The sequence below is a fragment of the Erpetoichthys calabaricus genome, chromosome 6 (genome assembly GCF_900747795.2).
Source record: "Erpetoichthys calabaricus chromosome 6, fErpCal1.3, whole genome shotgun sequence".
Classification (NCBI taxonomy): Eukaryota; Metazoa; Chordata; class Cladistia; order Polypteriformes; family Polypteridae; genus Erpetoichthys; species Erpetoichthys calabaricus.
Genome location: NC_041399.2, coordinates 34,862,714 through 34,883,899, shown reverse-complemented (window position 1 = coordinate 34,883,899; position 21,186 = coordinate 34,862,714). Strand labels below are relative to the sequence as shown.

The 21,186-nt window shown below is 36.5% G+C and overlaps 1 protein-coding gene across 8 annotated transcripts in view; it reads left to right on the top strand.

Annotated features, from left to right (window-relative positions):
- LOC114653270 (nucleolar protein 4-like) overlaps positions 1–21,186 on the top strand; it is a 540,745-nt gene that overhangs the window by 496,335 nt on the left and 23,224 nt on the right. For 4 of the 8 annotated variants that reach the window (XM_051929112.1, XM_051929106.1, XM_051929108.1 and 1 more), the window contains one exon: positions 15,586–15,766. The exons of 2 other annotated variants lie outside the window; for them this stretch is intronic. In XM_051929112.1, coding sequence (XP_051785072.1) covers positions 15,586–15,766 — 181 coding nt within the window. The remainder of the gene's footprint in view (positions 1–15,585; positions 15,767–21,186) is intronic. 2 more of the 8 variants (XM_051929111.1, XM_051929109.1) reach the window with 1 other exon arrangement.

Sequence of the window (21,186 nt, the reverse complement as noted above, 5' to 3'; positions counted from 1 at the left end):
GATGGATATTTGTTTAGTGGTGTATTCTTGAAGTATCAGCAGGGGTGACTGTTTGTGGTGGATTCATGCTAACATACCTGCCATCCATTGATTCCCTTTCTTGAAGCCATTTAAATCTTTAGTCTTGCATATTCTTCTTCTAAAGAGCACACACACACATTCTTTTAATGCTTACCTGGCTATTTTAGGTATATTTTTTTGCACATTCAACTTCTCATTGACTCAGCAGTCAGTTACATTGGAAGGGCAGATGTACCTATTGAAGCGGCCACCATGTGTATCCCAGTAGTAATGGTGTACTATTCTAGGGTGGAACTCTGTTTTGTCCCAGCAAACATTCATGCATATTCACACTGAGTGAATGTAGATTTGCTGTGTAGCAGACTGTATGTCTTCAAACTGTGGCAAAAAAAAACAAACTTATGAAATGGAGGAAAGCCACACATACATAAGCAGAATATAAAACTGTACACATAAAGCACAACTGGGATCTGAAAGAAGGTTAAAGCTCTGTGAGCTGGCGATTATGCTCTCAAGGCAAAGGTCAAGTTTAGAAGCGTTTATTTTGCACAATACCCATAACAATATGCACAGTGGTTGTTTCCTCTAGCAAATTAATTAGACCTAAAGTACATTAAATAAAGAATTATATAAGTGTGGATCTTTAACTATTGAAAATGCTGTTGACTGCTTATGCACTTCACTTGACCTTTTGGTGCTCCTATTGACAGAAATGCATATCTCTTCCAAACAGTGGTAGTCATCACTGTATACTTTAGAAAATAAAAATGAATAAGTGAGTTAACTAAAACAATAAAGTATAAAACCTCTCCTCCAAGCTTCATCCTCTTCCATCCGACTCCAGCTGCTGAATGGAGGGAGGCTTTCCCTTTTAGGTCAACCCGGACATGCTCCAGGTGCTTCCCGATGAACTTCCGCCGGCACTTCCTGGTGTGATGGAAGTACCGGATGCGCACCTGGAAGCACTCCGGGTTTCCTGGTCTTCTTCCCCCCAGCACTTCCGGGTGTGGCGGAAGTGTTGAGGGCCAGGGCTCCTCAGGCATCGGGGCACCCACTGGCGGTTACCACAGGCCCCTATAGGGTTGAGCTTCCAAGCCCCTATAGGGTTGAGCTTCCAAGCTCCTTTCCTGTGGTCCCCATAGCCACCAGGGCAGTCGCCCCCTCGTGGTCCGGAGGAGGTGTAGTCCCTCTTCCAGGCCTTCCTGGCGTCCCGGCTGGGTATCGCCCCCAGCCGCTTGCCACAATAGATAGATAGATAGAAATGCACTATACAATAAATAGATAGAGTGAAAGGCACTATATAATAGATAGACAGATAGATAGATAGATAGATAGAGTGAAAGGCACTATATAATAGATAGATAGATAGAGTGAAAGGCACTATATAATAGATAGATTAATAGATAGATAGATAGATAGATAGATAGATAGATAGATAGATAGATAGATAGATAGATAGATAGATAGAGTGAAAGGCACTATATAATAGATAGATAGATAGATAGATAGATAGATAGATAGATAGATAGATAGATAGATAGATAGATAGATAGATAGATAGAGTGAAAGGCACTATATAATAGATAGATTAATAGATAGATAGATAGATAGATAGATAGATAGATAGATAGATAGATAGATAGATAGATAGATAGATAGATAGATAGAGTGAAAGGCACTATATAATAGATAGATAGATAGATAGATAGATAGATAGATAGATAGATAGATAGATAGATAGATAGATAGATAGATAGATAGAGTGAAAGGCACTATATAATAGATAGATAGATAGATAGATAGATAGATAGATAGATAGATAGATAGATAGATAGATAGATAGATAGATAGAGTGAAAGGCACTATATAATAGATAGATAGATAGATAGTACCTGCAGACCCCTTTTTAAATAGAATAAATGACGATGTGCTTTCCTGAATTAGGTGTTTCGTGAGTGTGGATACCTAATTAATGAAATTGAGATCCTTTAGCTCAGATTATTAAGGCAGCTACTCGCCAACCCAGCCACCTGTACAGTTACATCTGAAATGCTCAAAAGCTTAGTTAAATACTGTATTAACTGGCGTGAGTATGTTAGGCTGAGGCCACTGTAAGGGCACATCATATGGCTAATTTAGCACCCAAACTCGAGACTTTGTGTAGGAAATTTAAAAAGTGAATTCCTCATAGCGTTCAAGGCAAATGTTCCCTTACAAAAAGGAAGCAGCCACAGAAAAAAAAACTTTATAATTTGAGGTGAAAGGGAAGCCAACACAGGCATCTGGTGGTTAAGCAGCAAAGCAGGCCCATCTGTTCATTAGGGGGTCCTGTTTTGGCCCACAGCAGACTGTTGGATGGTATACTGCCTTGCTCAGTTTTTGACTGCCTATGTTAGTCTCCCATCCATTTGTTTTTCTGAGCCATACACAGATTCTAAAATAAATTCGGAAGTGGTAGAGTAATACTGTATAATGAAGTAGCCCCTTGGTTGTGGAGTATAAAACCTGGTTTGGTTGGCACATGAATGGATTTTGCATGTCTGGCAGTACAGTTTCCCTTTGTATTTGAAAGCTTTGCTGTGTTACGCTTATTGTGTGGGTGGGTAGGTGGGTGTGTGCATGTACTCTGGTACACGCTTTCAGGATAAGCCCCCTGCAATACTAAAATCAGATTGAGCAGTTTTAAAAAATAATAGCTGGTTAAACTATTTAGGACAATTTGATCTAGACTGTTGTATATCTAAGTACAAGACATCAAAATATTTCCAAACAGTATAACCATAAAAGATAATATAAAGTTTTGATCTGCATGTACTGTATAGTATTTTGATACATGACAATATTACTATAATAAAGCAAAAAGCTATATTGGTAACCACTAAAAATGGTAACTCTCAGTTTAAATTAATAGATTTCACAAAAACACTGTAGACGTACTCCAGAAAGCGGACATTTGCATTTGCCAAGTCGGCTGTGCTATTAGTCAGTGGCTGCCATCTGTCATTTTCGGCTATAACTCCATAGGTCATCAGTTAATTCAGGAGGTCTAATGCTGTAGGTTCAATAGCTAATTAGCCCTATAATAAAGTGGAACATCATTTTTGTCTAATTAGACACTTTATCTGTACTATTTATTCAGTTTAATGCTACATTTTCAAGCTTTATTCAGCCTTAGATTAAGATTTAAATGAGCTATTTGCTAATGTTTGTCTCTTTAGTGGGTGTCACGTCTGAAGGAAAATGAATCTTTTCTATGTTGATTGATGATTTTAAATTTGGTCTGATACAAGTAAGTGTGTGCTTTGTATGAAGCTGGCATCTTACCTCTTAAAAAGCATATAAACACTAAAAGTGAAGTAATAATAGAAAATTGCCAAAAAATGAAAAGGCAAGACACTCTGAAGAAGACAGTGTGCTCTCATAGCAACTTTTCTATCCAGACGAGTGCAGAGGAAGCAACAATATATAAAAAGGAGAATTTATTATTGGCATGAACATGCATAGTGACAAACAAAAAGAACAAACAAATAATAAAGTAAACAGAGAAAATAAATAATATGCTATCCATGGGGAAACACTGGGTCACTAAAAACACCAAAGCAGCCTATAAGGCCTTTCTGCAAGTATTGCAAACTTTTGTTCCATTGTATATTAAAGACCAGGCTTCTCAAACGTGTGCTTCACCACAGCTAAAACAATGGCTGATATGTTTGGAAAGAGAAAGGGCCAGGAGATGATAGACTTAAAAATGAAAGTTGAAACAGAAGTCAAAAAATATAACTAAGCCAAAACGAAACAAATTTAGACAAAGATTACTACATGGTGCCAGCTTAAATGGTTGCAGTAATGATGGGGCCTTACAACGAGCTGTCACAACAGATACTGAAAGTGGTGGCTTCCACTGAAAAAAAAAAGTCACACAAATTGTAAATCACAACCATGCAATTAAATAATAAGTCCAAAAATGAATAACAAATAGTAAAACTAAGTTCTATAAAGAGTAAAGCCTGTTAAGAGTTGAAAACTTGGATATGCACGTAAGCTGAAGCAAAACAAAAGCCTTTAAAGATTTTATAACCAGGGATCAAAATGATGCACAAGAAATAGCACTGGAGACTTTTTTAAGTTGAACCCAAACAAACTTGGACTAACCAGAAACTGCATGATATTAACTTTTTATTCGGGCCCAGTGATGACTTTTCGTACCGCACACTTGAGGCTGTCCTGCATAACAATGGCAAGCAACTATCAAAACAAATGTTTCCAATGGCATTGTGGAAAAGTGTGATTTAAATATAACAATGTTAAAACCTCATCAAATTGAGAAACAAATGTCATCTCAATAACACCCGGAACAAAGTCTCAATTATTAGAGAAAACATCAAAAAATAAAGAACAAAAAGTCAAATCATGACAGCCAGAGATTTTAATGCATTATGTTCATAAAGGTATTACTATAGTCCTCTGCTCTGAATCTTTCAATATAAAAATGATCAGCATTGAAACTGAAGTAATAAATATTGCCAAGGTTAGGCTACTGAATGAAGCATAATATCATTATTATTAATCCTGTTGTAGCCTAAGATGTTTTATTCTCCCATTGTTAATGACAAGTCGGTGTCCATGACAGGTACTGATCTCTCATATATAAGACGGCTTCTCCACTTGCCCAGTTTTTCATCACAAATGAACTTCTAGTTAAACACAGTGTACACCTTAAGAGTGTACATTTAATTGATTTAGTATAACTCAACCTAAATCAATATTCTCTCAAGTTTGATTTCTACACTTTCTTTTTTAAAAAAACATATGATCCAGAAAGCTAATCAGTACAATGATTTTGGATAGATTGCACACTCAGAATATTAATTCATTTGAATTGTGTTCCATCATCCACCTGCACATTTAAGGACTGATGTCCCTGACAGGTCAGAATACAGTTTTTATTTTCCATCGTCACACTTCCCAAGTATTTTGTAGCAATCCCTTTCTTTCAATGGGTTCGTAGTTTTCTTAAAGTTGAACTCCCATGGCAGTAAGGATTATGGTCAGAATAAGAGAGATGATGAATAAATACAAAGCTAAGAGCTACACTAGGATTTATCCTGAACTCTTTAAGGAGGCTAAAATTTAACAATATTGCATGTGTTATTGGATAGTACAGAAAAGGAATAACAGGGACCAAATAGATCTAAAAAGCAATCCCATCCCTTTGTAATAGAAATTACAAGAGATATAACAATCAAACACACACTGCAATAAAGGAAAGATAATTTAGTCTAAATACAATCAATCTAGTAAATCACAAAAAGAGTTAAGACTTGTTAATCTTAAACATCACTGAAAGCATCACCCTGTCCCACTAACAGAAGATATTAAAGAAGCACTGACTGACTTTATTTGTCCCCAAAGGGAAATTACAGCTTTACAGAAGGTCAAGGGAAAAGAAAAAATATAATATAACTCATTAGAACGTCTGGCTTGGATAACAGACTTTGCACGTGGCAGTAAGATGGTCAGACCTGTCCAGTTGTAGCACAGATTTGCATTTAAATGAATTAACATTTAGATACATCAAGTTCAGCTTGTTGCATCCACAAAAGGAACGTACTGTTACAGTATAACATTGTAATAATCTGGGTTCGGTGGCAACTGGGCGACAGTCAACTCGGCGAAAAGACAATTCGGCAAAAGACAACTTGGCGAAAGAAAACCCAGCGTAAAGATAAGTCGGCGGCAGTCAACTCGGCGAAAAGACAACTCGGCGATAGACAACAACTTGACAAAATACAACTCGGTGACATCCTTTACCAGTTAGGTAATAGTTAGGTTCAAAGAAATTTTTTAATTATATTTAAATGACGTGATTTAAATGTTGAAAATAAATTTATATAATTGACGAACAATCTTTATTCTGCAGATGGAACAAACTCTATCTAACATTATCTTCTGCAACCAAAATTGCTGATCCTTTATATAAATTGTATTGATTGTAATCGTATGATAACGATAGTTAGAATACAAAAGGTGACCTGTGAGTACGGCTTAAGGAAAATCTTTACTCTGAATGTATTGGGACTCACATAAAGCAGGTGATTCTGTGGATTTTCCGGTGCCCTACGTTGTCATTTAAATATCAGTAAAAAATCTCTTTCAACCTAACTACTACCTAACTGGTAAATAATGTCACAGAGTTGTCTTTTGCCGAGTTGTCTTTTGCCAAGTTGCCTGTCGCTCACTTGTGTTTTCGCCGAGTTGTCTGTCGCCCAATTGCCCCAAACGAATAATCTGGTAGTATAAATGCATTTGAATTTCTGTTCAGAATACTCCAAACTCATCCAGCAATTCAGAGATGTACTGTATATTTATTTCTGTTCACTTATGGATGTTTATTTTACTCAAGTATGTGTTTTTTTTCTTTTTCTCTGTTCTGCTTTGACCATTTTCTGCTTGGATTATTTTTTTTTATTTTTATCTTGTACTGCATATGTGAAAGTTTTCTTACATTTGTCCTTTCAGTTCAAAATCTTTGAAATATTTATGCAATTTCAAAGAAACATTTGTATTTTTGCACCCCTGAGGTATGAATGTCAGCACTTACAACATGAATTTGTTAATTCATTTTTCATTCATTTTGTTTTTTGTTTTGTCATTATGTGTTATTTCTTCCTTCCCTCTTAAAATCCTAGATTTGTGAAGTTGCAAAGACGGTAAAATATATGTATATTATTTGGTCCCCACCATTTGTGGGAAATTCAACATTTTTTGACTTTGAACAATGAAGATTTTGTTTCCTAAAACACTTTTCAGTGAAGCTTATGGATTTTGGCCTGCTCATCACAGTAATCACTATTAAATCTTCCTACCTTGTATCACTTTATTACAATCACCCATTTTTGTGATTTCCTCTCATATTAGTACACATAAAAATTTCAACAACTACAACTGGAACATCTGCCCTGATCCAAAGGTAGTGGCACTGTGACTAGGAATGCAGCTCTGATATACTGAGTCCTGTTGTTTTATTTGTAACTGGGAGAGCCATGCTAAAGATTCTCATTGCATTAAAAAGAACTGGGCACTCTGTAAGCATTTGGTTAGACAGCAGAAAAGTATGACAGTTCATTTTAGTTGTCTTGATCCTTAAGATTTCCCACCCTTAATTGCTTATTTTAGTCTTGAACAGCTGCATTCACTGTTTTAAATTGCTCCTTATCAGCAGTAAGATGCAAGTGACAAAGAAATCAGCTGTTCCCCATCTAGCTTGTGGGTATTCATCATGAACTATCTATAAAAATAGAGTCCTAGTAATATGGGTAATATGCAATTTAACGTTTAGGTCAGAGTCCATGATTATACCTAAAATCTTTACTTCCTCCTTAAGTTTTAATGCTAAGGGATCTAGTTTATTTCTAACAATTGTCTATAACATTGGAGAATGTAGGAGACTCTGGGTACATAAAGAAAGAAATATTACATATTCCCCTACTCATCTGGTAGCTCTGCGATCACTGCTGAGTGTTGCACCTTATCTCAAAAGCAACTCCTCCAAAGATGGAAAGAACATACATCAAGGATAAGAGTAAAGTGGAAAGGACTCAGAATTGGCCTGTCTCCATAAATGTGGAATGTTCAATCATTTTTAAATAACTTGGATGAGCTTTTACATGTTATGGCAAGTCACGGACTGTTCCTGATACTGTGACATTTGTTTATTGCGGAGAACCAGCTTAAGTGTATTTTGGATGACATTCACTGCAGAACAGCTTTCATCTAATATGATCAGACAGAGTGATTAATGAAGGAGCGGGTCCGGAGTCTTATGAAGTAGATGCAAGCACATCACAATTAAAGCTAATAAGTGTAATCCAGACTTTGAAAACCTGACTAAATTTGTCCACGTTACTGCCTAGGAGCGGTTGCATCATCCTGTAGATGTTTATTTTTAAACTCGGCAACAGAACAATGAGTAATTCTGAACCAATATCTGATGGCATGTTATTTTTTCAGACAAAACAAGCTGACTCTTATTTATTCAAATGTTAACGTCTTCAAATAAACATCTGGACTGGTCGGACCATCTCACTGCCACCTATAGTCCTGTTATTGATTGTGGCAGTTCTCCAGTCTGCAATCCAGAAGTTCTAATATATGTTTAGTGGGTTGTTTGTTTATTATTTATATATTATTTATATGTTTCTCTTTCTCGAGCTTATATAAAGTTCTAATAGATAGATAGATAACGTAAGGCATTATATAATAGAAAGCTTATACCTGCAGACCCTACATTCTCTCATAGAATTAAACTTTGAAGCTGCGTGTCATTTTGTCTGGCCTAGAGTTGCATTGACCTGATCACAACAGACCCTTAATTTGTGTTTCCATGTTTATGCCTCAGTTTCAAAACCTGGTTTTTACGTATACCTGCATACTTTCCCCATCATTTTTTGGCATTGTGCTAGAGGACCAATTGGCCCATCAACTGAAATTGCTCAATTTTTTGGTGCTTGTCCATATTCCTTCTTAGTTCCTGCACCTGTAGGATTAGCCTTTGCAATCCTGTGGTTCCAGGTATGATAAGTACATTTGTTAACATGGGACCATGCATTTTGAGCTTTTGGTCTTCTATTAAATTAAATATATCTGGTGACATGTTGCATGCTAGTTGGATGCTGAATACTGTACCTGTGGCAATGCTACTGCTACAAGTACTTCAGATATTTTTTTTCTTGAGCAATACTACTATTTACTATTTACTACTACAAAAACTTCAGGTATTTTACTTACTGGTCTGGCATTGTCTTGAGCAACTTTCCTAGCACCAGACATCAGATGCATTAGTGCTCCTTGACTAAAGTAGTTGTTTATTGAGATGAGCTGGCCGAACCTCTGTGTGGATGAGGACTCAAGCCCACTTGCTGTGCTTTTAGCGTTCATTAGGACAAATGCGCTGTGAGTGTTCTCTGGATTCTCATTAGTGTTTTACGAGGCTTGAAGCACTGCTAGTTGAAGGGGCATTTGGAGTGTTCATTAACTGTTATCCTCAATTTCAGTGGGACGTCTTCCAAACGGCAGGAGGCAGCTTTGCATGTCATTTTATGGACTGTGCACATTTGCATGATTTTCAGGTGTGAGAGAGAAGTTTGCACAGCTTAACTAAAAATATAAAAGAAATTTCTAACTGTGATAGCAAAGGGCCTCTCAAAAACGAGCCCTTTTTTGTTTTTTATTTGCATATTAGTATGTATTTACACCAAGTATCACCATCTCCATCTTCTCATTTTGTGCAAGTCAATTTTAAAGCCTTCTCCATTCCAATTGGTGGGATATGATCTTCCAAAACAGCATAAGAGTACATAGCATTTTATTGCTGTATGACATATTTGTATTGTTTGTTTTTCTAATCACACATTGATAGAAAAATCATTGATCCAGATATTATAAGCTTTGTTTACATAGAGATATCTTCAACTTGTAATTATTTTTAAAGTTTTAGGTGTAGGCACCATCTCCAACAATCCAGAATTAGATTGAGCAGGTTGAAAAAATGGAGGGAGGAAAGATAAATAGTATGGAAAACTTGAGAGTTTTCCTTACAAATCCTCCATTTAAAAAAAAAATGAATAGATTACATTTTCAGTATTTTACATAAATGACTCCTCACTTTTTACCCTGATAGTGTCTGATACCACATCCCCTGTAGATTCCCAGCCGTGTATTGTGTTCCTGGGAGAGGCAATTTACAACCCTGAACTGGAGACGTTGGGTGATGAAGGATGGATGGAAGATTCTCCCTTTTTACCTTTAGGATTTTTGTCTTTGTCAATTAAAAGTATTGTAATATGTTTGTTTTCTTAAAATTTCAATAATTATTAGTTTCTATTCTTGTTATAAAGAGCCCTGTTCACAGGCCCCTTTGAGTGAGAATGACTTGTTACCTACTTTCAAGATTTTTTTGCTTATAATAGTTGGATTAATAAAAACTGAAAATGGAATCATTCAGATGAAAATAATTATTTTCACATCATTACTACAATTTTTGTACCATTTCAACGTATTGGAACAATGATTCCTTGAGCTTGGTTGCTTTCTTACTTTTGACAGACAGTGATATCCCCAGAATAAAAGAATTAATCCAAGTTGTTGAACCCATCATGGGCTTGGCAAATTACTGCCATAATAGACTTAGTTTCTGTTTCTATTTTATAATATTATTACATGCTTTAAAAATGTAATCAAACCCTGACTTTTTAACATACTACTCTCTTGTAATCGTATACCATAGCCTAAGAAGGGAATGAGAAAAAAACAGTGAAGCTTTACTCAAGCTCCCACTGTAGAAAGTGCATCTCAATGTTTGCAAAATTTGATACAATAGCTGAGTTTCCCCATTCTCATCAATTTCACATTTCCATTTTTTAGTTGGAGAGCATATCCCCAAGGCAATATGATACTGTATAAGATGTGACATTAGCATTTTTCTATCCATCCATTTACTAAACCTTTTTAATTTAATTTTACGGTTTAATCTCAGCAGTGTGGAAATACTCAAAATTAGACACCGTTCAATCAGTGTGTGAAATATCACTGTGTTAGACTGAGCTTTGGATAAATGAATTTGATCTGCTATGACTCCAGAATAGGCTGTAAGTGGATGCAGATCTATTCTGACATCTATAGAATATAAAACGAAGGTAAGGACTGGTGCCTGTTTGCATGTCTCATAATTTGGGTATAATATTTAATTTAATTGAATCAGGAAAGTAGTCAGACCCTTCACTTTTTCACATTTTGTTACATTTCATCCTTGAACTAAAATCGTTTAAATTAATTTTTCCCTCATCAAACAACACTCAATACCCCAGAATGAAAAAGTCAAAAAAGATATTAGAAATGATTGCAAATTTATTAAAAATGAAAAACTGAAATATGACATTGACACAAGTATTCAGATGTTTTACTGAGTACATTGTTGAAGTACTTTTGGCAGCGTTTACCGCCTGGAGTCATCATGAGTATAACACAAGAAGCTTTGTACACCAGGATTTGGGGATTTTCTGCCATTCTTGTCTGCAGATCTCCTCAAACTCTGTTAGGTTGTGGGTTTACATTTATTACATTACTATGTTTAGGTCTCTCTAGAGATGTTTGATTGGGTTCAAGTCTTGTTTTGCTAAGCAGCTCAAGAATACTTCCAGAGTTGTCCATTAGCCACTCGTGTTTACTTACTTCGTACTTATTGTCATTGTCGTTTTGGAAGGAAAAATCTTTCACCTAGTCTAAGGACCAGAGTGCTCTGCAGCAGTTTTTCATAAAGCATATCTCTGTTTAGCATTCCCACAATCCTGTCTAGTCTCTGAGTCCCTGCTGCTGAAAAACATCCCTACAGCATGATGCTGCCACGACCATGCTCCACCGTTGGAATGGTATGGTACTGGTGATGAACGGTGCCTGGTTTCCTCCAGACATTGCCCCAATCTTGGTGTCATCAGACCAGAGAATCTTGTTTCTCACACTCTGAGAGTCCTTTAGGTGCCTTTTTGCAAACTCCAAGTGGGCTTCCATGTCATAAAGCCCAGATTGGTGCACTGTTGCAGTGGTGGTTGTCCTTCTGGAAGTTTCTCCTATTTCCACACAGATTCTTTGGAGCTCATCTAGAGTAACCATCAGGTTGTTGGTCACCTCTTTTACCAAGACCCTTCTCCCACTGTTGCTCCATTTGGCCAGGGGGCCAGCTCTAGGAACAGTCATAGTCATTTCAAACTTCTTCCTTTTAAGAACTTTGAATGCAATTGTGATCTTAGGAACCTTCAGTGCTGCAAGGATTTTTTTGTATCCTTCCCCAGATCTATGCTGTCTCAAAGCTCTGCAGACATGGCTTTATGGCTTTTTGCTGTGATACACATTGACAACTGTTAGACCTTCTATAGACAGGTGAGCGCCTTTCCTAATTCTGTCCAATCAGTTGATTTGACCATAGGTGGACTCCAATCAAGGTTTAGGAACATCTCGATGATGATGATGATCAAAAGAATGGGATACACCTGAGCCAGATTTCAAGGGTCACAGCAAAACGTCTGAAAATCTTTGTCAATGTGATAAGTGTTTTTATGTTTAATAAATTTGCAAAAATTCCTAAACTACTATTTGATTACTATGCTATTCTGAGGTACTGAGTATTGTCTTGATTTGGTGATAAAATGAATTTAAATGATTGTAGCACAAGGTTGCAACAAAGTATAATAACAAAAAAGTGTAGGAGTCTGAATATGTACCTATTGTATAGTCTAGGTTTGGAAGCTTATTTATTTGTCCAAGTGAAGAAGTGAAAGGGCATTCCTCGAATAGGCACAATATGCTTTTGAATGACCCACCATATATTTTTCTCCTATCCTAATAATGTAAATAAGGCTCCATGTGTTGTAAGGTCGGAGCAAACTGTTGCTTTTTTCCCCTCACTCTCCCTCTGTCTTTTACTATTAGCTCCATAAGTGGGAACTAAAACCTATATTAAAGTTATTTCAAGCTATTACAATTAGGAAAATCAATTTGTATTGTCATCCAGTTGTCCATCTTAAGATGTCTGCAGTTTTCCTGTAAACCTGTAAGCTATAGTCCACTGGATTTAACTCTTTATTTGGATTTGACTGACGTTTTGCAACATTCATGCTCAGTGTTGGTCAAAGCCCATTTGAAGCTTTGGATGGGGATGGTGTCCCTCAGTGTCTATAACGGGCAAACTGTACTATTAGACTTAGACAGCGGAGGGTCACTTTGGTGTCTGGAGAGTGTGCCCTTTCAGTTGCTTAAATGGTGCCCCTCTCCGTACATACTGTGCCCTTCCTGGGGTGCATGCCCATTAACATTTTTTTTTGGGTGCCACGTGCCAGACCCGCCAAGATGCTGCCCTGGGTGGCTATCCATGCTGCCCATATTTAAACCCACCTCTGTCCCCGCCAAGACTCGATTGTTTTCAGAATCACAATGCATTTTTTGTGAGATGGTACATTGTCAGTTATCGGGCATCTTCAGGCCTAATACTAACACATGTCAGATGCATGTTTCTGCACTGGCAACGGTTGATTTAGACTGAGAAGAAGACATTTTGTTTGGATGTGTATTTTTTGCTGAATTTAGAACATACCCATTTCATTTTAATTAATTGCCTTTAAGGACATAATAAGTTGCATTGTACTAATTTTAGAAATTGCCTAAAATATGTGAATGAGGTGAACAGCTGAATGAGTTACGTTATGTTGAGTTATACAGTCATATGAAAAAGTTTGGGAACCCCTCTTAATTCTTTGGATTTTTGTTTATCATTGGTTGAGCTTTCAAAGTAACAACTTCCTTTTAATATCTGACATGCCTTATGGAAACCGTAGTATTTCAGCAGTGACATTAAGTTTATTGGATTAACAGAAAATATGCAATATGCATCATAACAAAATTAGACAGGTGCATAAATTTGGGCACCCCAACAGAGATATTACATCAATACTTAGTTGAGCCTCCTTTTGTAAATATAACAGCCTCTAGATGCTGTCCTCCTATAGCCTTTGATGAATGCCTGGATTCTGGATGGAGGTATTTTTGACCATTCTTCCATAAAAAATCTCTCTAGTTCAGTTAAATTTGATGGCTGCTGAGCATGGACAGCCTGCTTCAAATCATCCCTTAGATTTTCGATGATATTCAAGTCAGGGGACTGTGATGGCCATTCCAGAACATTCTATTTCTCCCTCTGCATGAACGCCTTTGTAGAGTTCGAACTGTGTTTTGGGTCATTGTCTTATTGGAATATCCAACCCCTGCATAACTTCAACTTTGTGACTGATGCTTGAACATTATCCTGAAGAATTTGTTGATATTGGGTTGAATTCATCTGACCCTTGACTTTAACAAGGGCCTCAGACCCTGAACTAGCCACACAGTCCCACAGCATGATGGAACCTCCACCAAATTTGACAGTAGGTAGCAGGTGTTTTTCTTGGAATGCGGTGTTCTTCGTCCGCCATGCAAAGTGCTTTTTGTTATGACCAAATAACTCAATTTTTGTTTCATCAGTCCAAAGCACTTTGTTCCAAAATGAATCTGGCTCGTCTAAATGAGCATTTGCATACAACAAGAGACTCTGTTTGTGGCGTGAGTGCAGAAAGGGCTTCTTTCCCCTTGGGATTAATAAAGTATCTATCTTTCTCATCACCCTGTCATACAGATGTTCTTTGTGCAAATTGTGCTGAATTGTAGAATGATGTACAGATGCACCATCTGCAGCAAGATGTTCTTGCAGGTCTTTGGAGGTGATCTGTGGGTTGTCTGTAACCATTCTCACAATCCTGCACATATGCCACTCCTGTATTTTTCTTGGCCTGCCAGACCTGCTGGGTTTAACAGCAACTGTGCCTGTGGCCTTTCATTTCCTGATTACATTCCTTACAGTTGAAACTGACAGTTTAAACCTCTGAGATAGCTTTTTGCAGCCTTCCCCTAAACCATGAGACTGAACAATCTTTGTTTTCAGATCTTTTGAGAGTTGCTTTGAGGATCCCATGCTGTCACTCTTCAGAGGAGAGTCAAAGGGAAGCACAACTTGCAATTAACCACCTTAAATACCTTTATATCTCATGATTGGACACACCTGTCTATGAAGTTCAAGGCTTAACGAGTTAATCCAACCAATTTGGTGTTGCAAGTAAACAGCATTGAGCAGTTACATGCATTCAAATCAGCAAAATGACAAGGGGACCCACATTCACATTTGATTTAATTTCATACAACTAAATACTGCTTCACTAAAAATCTTTGTTCGGAAAACACCCCAGTACTCAGATATTCCTAGGAAATGAAAGACATACCACTGTTATCTTTTTTTGTTGAAAGTAGAGTCAATTATCATGCAGGCTGAGAGGGGTTCCCAAACTTTTTCATATCACTGTAACCCTCAGTGTGACAATCAGTGTTTTTTTGTAATCATCATTTTTGTTGAGAACATAATGTATTTTATGTTGTTCATTTTTTAGCTTTATGCTTGTTTAACTATAAAAATATACAGTATTTTGTAGCCTCAACTTGTCATGACCAGAAAGATTGAGCAATAAAAATGCAATCTGTAGATCAATACAGATATTAGGCTTCAAGCGGCAAAAATTAAATACACAATAGAAGAAAACATAATTGAACAGGCAACATCCAAACTATAAAAATCAATAACCATATGTCTTCTTATTCCCAAAATTCTTAAATATGTATAGATGCTAAAGAAAATTGTCACATGATTTACTAAGCCATCTTCTTGGAACAAAAGTTGAAATAAGATGACTTTCATGAAGTTACACACCTTGTTCTTAGTTTTGGAAAGTAATTTATAGTGACTTAGCAATTAAAGCGTTATGTGTGGAAGTGAATGATCTACAAAATGTTACCAGTAAAAGTAGAGTGCATTTGCATAGTTTGCACAGTCATTACTGTCACAGGTACAGAGTACAGTGAAATTCTTACTTTTATGTGCTATTCAACATGCAACACATCTTTTTACAAAATGTTTCTATTCTCTCTCCTCAGGATGAATCTGCTTCTACTGAGAAACAGTATAAACAAGAACCAGGCGAGGTCACTTTCCCGGTATCAGCTGTTTCTTCTGCGCAGGAGGTGTTGTACATCAATGGTAATGGAACCTACAGTTGCCATAGTTACGGCGGGTTAGGGGGAGGACTGCTGAACCTCAATGAAGCATCTAGCAGTGGTGAGTTCGATTTTAGCTCAATGCAGAACCTGACTGCCTCACATGAACTTTACACCTCAGGTGTTGAGGCATCAGTAACCAAGCTAAATTTGCTAAAATGGATCAGAGGACTGCAGGGATTTTTTTTTTCTTTTGCAAGCAACGCAACTAATCTAGTGCTAAAATGACAGTTTATCTTGCAAATCATCACTTTTTAATGCACGCTACTCAGTTTTAATTGGAGATTAAATGTTAATCACCATTATTTGTGCAGGAATATCTGTCATGAGGACAGCAGGCAGGTCAGTAGTGGTTTGTGGGGAGACGGGAGGGGGGATGTTAGCATGCTAAGAGATATCTGCGTGTGGCGTGCCTTTATAATTAAAAAGGGCATTTTTAATCTTAGTACTACGAAGCTCTTGTGAAATTAGAAAATATATTAGAATCTAAGTAAAGCAAAATGGAAATATTAGAGCTACATCAGTGAGGTACAGTAAATGAACAAGTTAAATATATGGCTGCCAGTAACTGACTCACTCCTTGAACATTATTGTACATTTTGGAAAGCAACATTGAATTACTACAAAAACCATTAATTCTTATTCAATTTAATTTATGATTATTAGGAACACTTATGATAGCCTTGTATTCTATACAATTATTACAAATATGTGATTATAAATATTTAAAATAAAAGCTTATGTTTAACACAGTCAACCATCATGTAATGTAAATACAAGGGGAAATACAATGCCTACAGGTAGGTACAAAATGTGTGTGTGTGTGTGTGTGTCTTCTTTTTGGTTAAAGTATAGTTCTTGTAGGCCAGCTACATTATGAAATGCATCAGAGTGCAGACCAGTGATGAGAATTGAGAACACAACATTTGCAAATATGTCCATGTCCACTCCATAGCAGACCAAGTGCCGCCATAAAAGCATTGACTTTTAAATAAAGGAAAGAAAGGGTAACAGAGTAATTACAAATTAATTCAAAGGCAATATAACAAAGCAAAATATCCTCTCTTGACAACATCAAAATAAGTATTCTGTGTGAAAATATTGATACTTTAGCTTTGGCTGAAATGTGGAGAACGATGGGACCTGGACAATATTGGTAGTTACATCAGAGCCTGGGTGTTGGAAAGCTAAGCACCCGTCTTCCTGCTGGTTTTATTATTCTTTAATTTTCAAAGAACTGGGATTAATAAAGTGTATCTAAAGTAATCTAAAGCAAACCTACAAAAAGGTTTAAATAAGAGCATCGATAAAAGTGCCATCTCATCAAAGGGAGCGTTTAATTTTTTTTTTCCTTCAGCTACTTTTGAGTAAAAATTTCATTGGCATGTTGGATTATAGTGTTTTCCAGCCTTTATGGCATTGAGACCCAGTTTTACCTGACAATCCACAGACAGTTTGAGTAAAACCCCTTCATGAATCGAACTAACCCGAATTAAAAGAGAGTGGCAGGGTGTCACAGTGATAAAACAGTTGGAGTTAGGAATGAGAAAACTATCACACAGCGTTGTCATTCATCTCATTTGATCTCGGGGTGTGTCACATGTGACAATAAATCCGAGATAAACAGATGTACAGTCTATTTTTTATCAGTGCATAGCCTTTCCACCTGCATATCATCATTACGTTTACAATACCAATCAATGTTAAGAACTTTTTAAAGTTTAAAAAGAAGAAATTAATAAAAAAACAACAACAACAACATGGCAACTTATCCAGTGGAGCCAAACCACAATTGAATAGAATGAAGCACAATTTTTTTCTGTAGCTGATGGTGATGCTGTTTTTCAGAATGTAATTAGAAGAGAACAAGACGGTACTTTTAAGTGAGTTAAGGTAATTAGTAACTTTTATAATATTTTGTTGGTAGACATTTATTCAAATCTGCTTTATACTGAGGCAGTACTAATTTAGGATTTGATGTTAATGGAAAGTCAAGATGTTAAGGAGGTTTAGATTTGGATGAATCAATTTTAAATCACCTTTGTAATAAAATTACAGAATGACACTTTAATATAGAGTTCTTCTGCAATTTCTTTCACACCAACACCACCAAGGACTGTGTGTTGCATGTTTAACAGTAAGCAGCTCAAGAGAACTCATAATATTAGCTCCTGGTAAAATAAATACAAATATTATATACAGAAAAATACTTATTTAATTACAGAATACTTCTGACACATCTTATAAACCAATGGCACTGTAACTGAGGCCCATTGACTTAAAAAATTTCCGAGTGAAGCTTGGTAACAACAGCTAGGTTAAAATTAAAGCACTGTACCTGGCCTGAGATAGCGTGAATGCTTTTGCTGAACCCACACTGGCAGGGTTGAGTTGGATAGAAAGAAAGAAGAGCTTCTGTCTGAATAAGAAGAGTATCCATCATTGGGTCTTATCTTGGCTTCATGAAACAGGACATTCAAGTCAAATGGAAACCCTGACGAAAAATCATTGCTGTGACTGTAAATAACACAAACAACTTATTTCCTTATTTTAAAACACTACTATAGTGATGTGGAATATGAAGAGTGCATGGCAAAAAAAAGAGAAACTAATAAGTGCAGCCATGGCTGAAGTGATTTCCCAAAGCAACAGTCTTTAATAGAAGCATTTGCTAACAAAAATCAATATGCAGGAGATTCATGCAGATGGAACGATATAACTAAAGCTATTACTTACTGAGTAATAGAAAATTCACAAGGGAAGTAAAACATTAATTTTCCATTTATTGATAGTAAATCAGGAAACTTGAGGTTTACTTTAACAGTAAAACAATTCTGAAGCCATGATCTTTTTTTACAAAATATATATTATTTCTAATATGATTTTGTTGAAAATTTATAAGATGTGAGATTAGTATCATAAAAAATAGTAAATTAATACAGAACAATTTAAGGATATATGCATAACAAGGTTATGTGAAATATATGATAAAAGAAATACAAATTATAAAGGTTGGCTATGTATTGATTTATATTTTAAAGAGATCCCTTGGGAGGGTTTAGAGGAAAGTAAAAAAGTGTAAAAAGAAAAGGCTTAGATTTTAAATAATTTTTTTAATATATACACACAAGTACCCGCTTCCCAAACCCAACACAGACAGATGCAGACACAAGTTAAGCAACACGTAGTCTTTTATTCAGGTGTGAGAAACTCTTTCCAAACCATTTCTCACCTTCACAACACAGTACAATAATAAAGCACACAGCACTTTCTTTCTACTTCTTCTCTTTGTCTTTTTCTGTGTCTGTCTCCTTCCGCCTCCACTCCTCCTCAAGCAAACTTTGACCTTCTTCCTCTCAGCTCTGGCTCCCTGAGTAATGGCTGGCAGCTCCTTTTAAGTGATCCCCGGAAATACTGTACTTCTGGGAGCACTTCCAGGTAAGGCTGGAGCCCCACGAAATAGGGCTCCCAAGACCCTGCAGCACCCATGGCACCCAAAAGGGCTGAATCACAAAACTCCAATTCCCATGATGCCCTGTGGGAAACCGTGGGGCTGCCATCTAGTGCTCTGGGGGAGGCAATGCCCTATGCATGTTCTCTCACCCAGTCCTTCTAATATGAAGGTATCCCAGCCATCCCTCACAACATATAAACATAGAATTGGTTTGCATTTCACAAATATTCAAAAGTTTAAATATGTTTTGTGAAAAATGCTAAAATTTTCCATAAAATGGTAAATAGACATTTTTGATTGTATTTCTATAAATTATGACAATGAAACAAAGCATAATTTTAAAGCATAATCTTTAATCTTATAATGTAATACACCAGTGTAGATACTATTACAAGTAAACACTGTTAACAATGTTTGTAAATTTATAATAATTGATTTAAATGTCTTAAATGATCATGACATTCATTTGAGGTCGTATCGCCCAGCCCTATCATCAGGGCACTAATTGAAGGAAGGCACAATGGTAGCACTGCTGCCTTACAGTAAAGAGGTTTGTGTCCCGGGTCCTCCCTGCGTGGAGTTTCCATGTTCTCGCCATGTCTGCGTGGGTTTCCTGCGGGTCCTCTGGTTTCCTCCCACTTTCTAAAGACATTCAGGTTAGATTGATTGGTGATGCTAAATGGGCCCTAGCGTGGGTGTGTGTGTGTTCACACTGTGACAAACCAGTGCAATGTCCAGAGTTTGTTCCTGCCCTGTACCCTATGTTAGCTGGGATAGGCTCCATCACGAAACCCTGCCTACGCAACCCTTTTCTGTAATAAATGGGTTAGAAAATGACAAGACGTGACTACTTTATGAAGAGTTATTCATTTGAATTTTACTCAGTCTTGATTCAAAATTTTTGAATGACATCTCATACTTTTTAAACATTTTGCTTATTCTCCTACTTTATTATTTTTTCTTTTGCACTCATGAAGGAATTTCAAATTGTTTCATGCACTTTTCCAAATACGTGTAGTGGAGCCCTCCAATAGCAAACACAAACTGCCTACTACTATCTCGTTTGTCAAGATTATTTAACTTAAACTGGCAACAGTCTCCTAATTAGCTGCTAAATCAGAAACTGCAACTCACTTGTGATGTATAGTCGCAACATCTTGTTATAGTTATTTTAGAAGAAAGGATTCAATTCTTTCAGTTTTTTTCTCAAAGCTTGTATCATGTCATCCTTCTTTAGACTTTTGCTAAAACTCTTGTATTGTTTTTGCAGCATGTAAAGCAATGAAAAAACCTTCATAATTGCAGATAGCCTCCCTTGACTTGAACTCTGCACAATGTTGGCGCTATATGAAATTCAACAAAGAACTTATTAGGACCTCAACTGGCATCGTCTTGAATAGTTTTAGTTTTGCATGTTTTGTTATTGCTGCTCTTATTGTTATTTATTTTTACTGTTATTTTTAATGACATCATCACTTCTTCAGTTGTAGGTATTCCTTTCATTGTTGGCAACATTGCCCTTTTGCTGTCTTTTGGGCAAGAAACATGGGTATCACTTTAAATTAGGTGTCCTTAGTTACGCTGTACTTACCATGTAATTTCCTGTAATGCTATGGTGAACCACTCAGTTGTAATTGTTATTCCACAATTTATATACATACTGTATGTTCTTATAAAAACTGTGGAATAACAACTACTATTGGGTAGTTACTTATAGCATTACACTGTATTACATAGTAAATACAAGGTAATAACACTTAGTTACTCTGTAATTATACAGGTAATACCACAGTAAGTAGAGTGTAATTAAGGAAACCCAATCTAAAGTGATACTGAAACATGTCTCTACCTTTATAAAAGATGACACTGCACGTGAACTGACATCCACACTTTGAATTTAAACAAACGATAGACCTAGTGTTCATTTTGACAGACGCACTTGCAACAATAACACATTTCTTCACTCACCCAGTAATTGTTCCATGAATTTCAGCTTCTGGCCCATTTTTTAACATTTTTAACAGAGT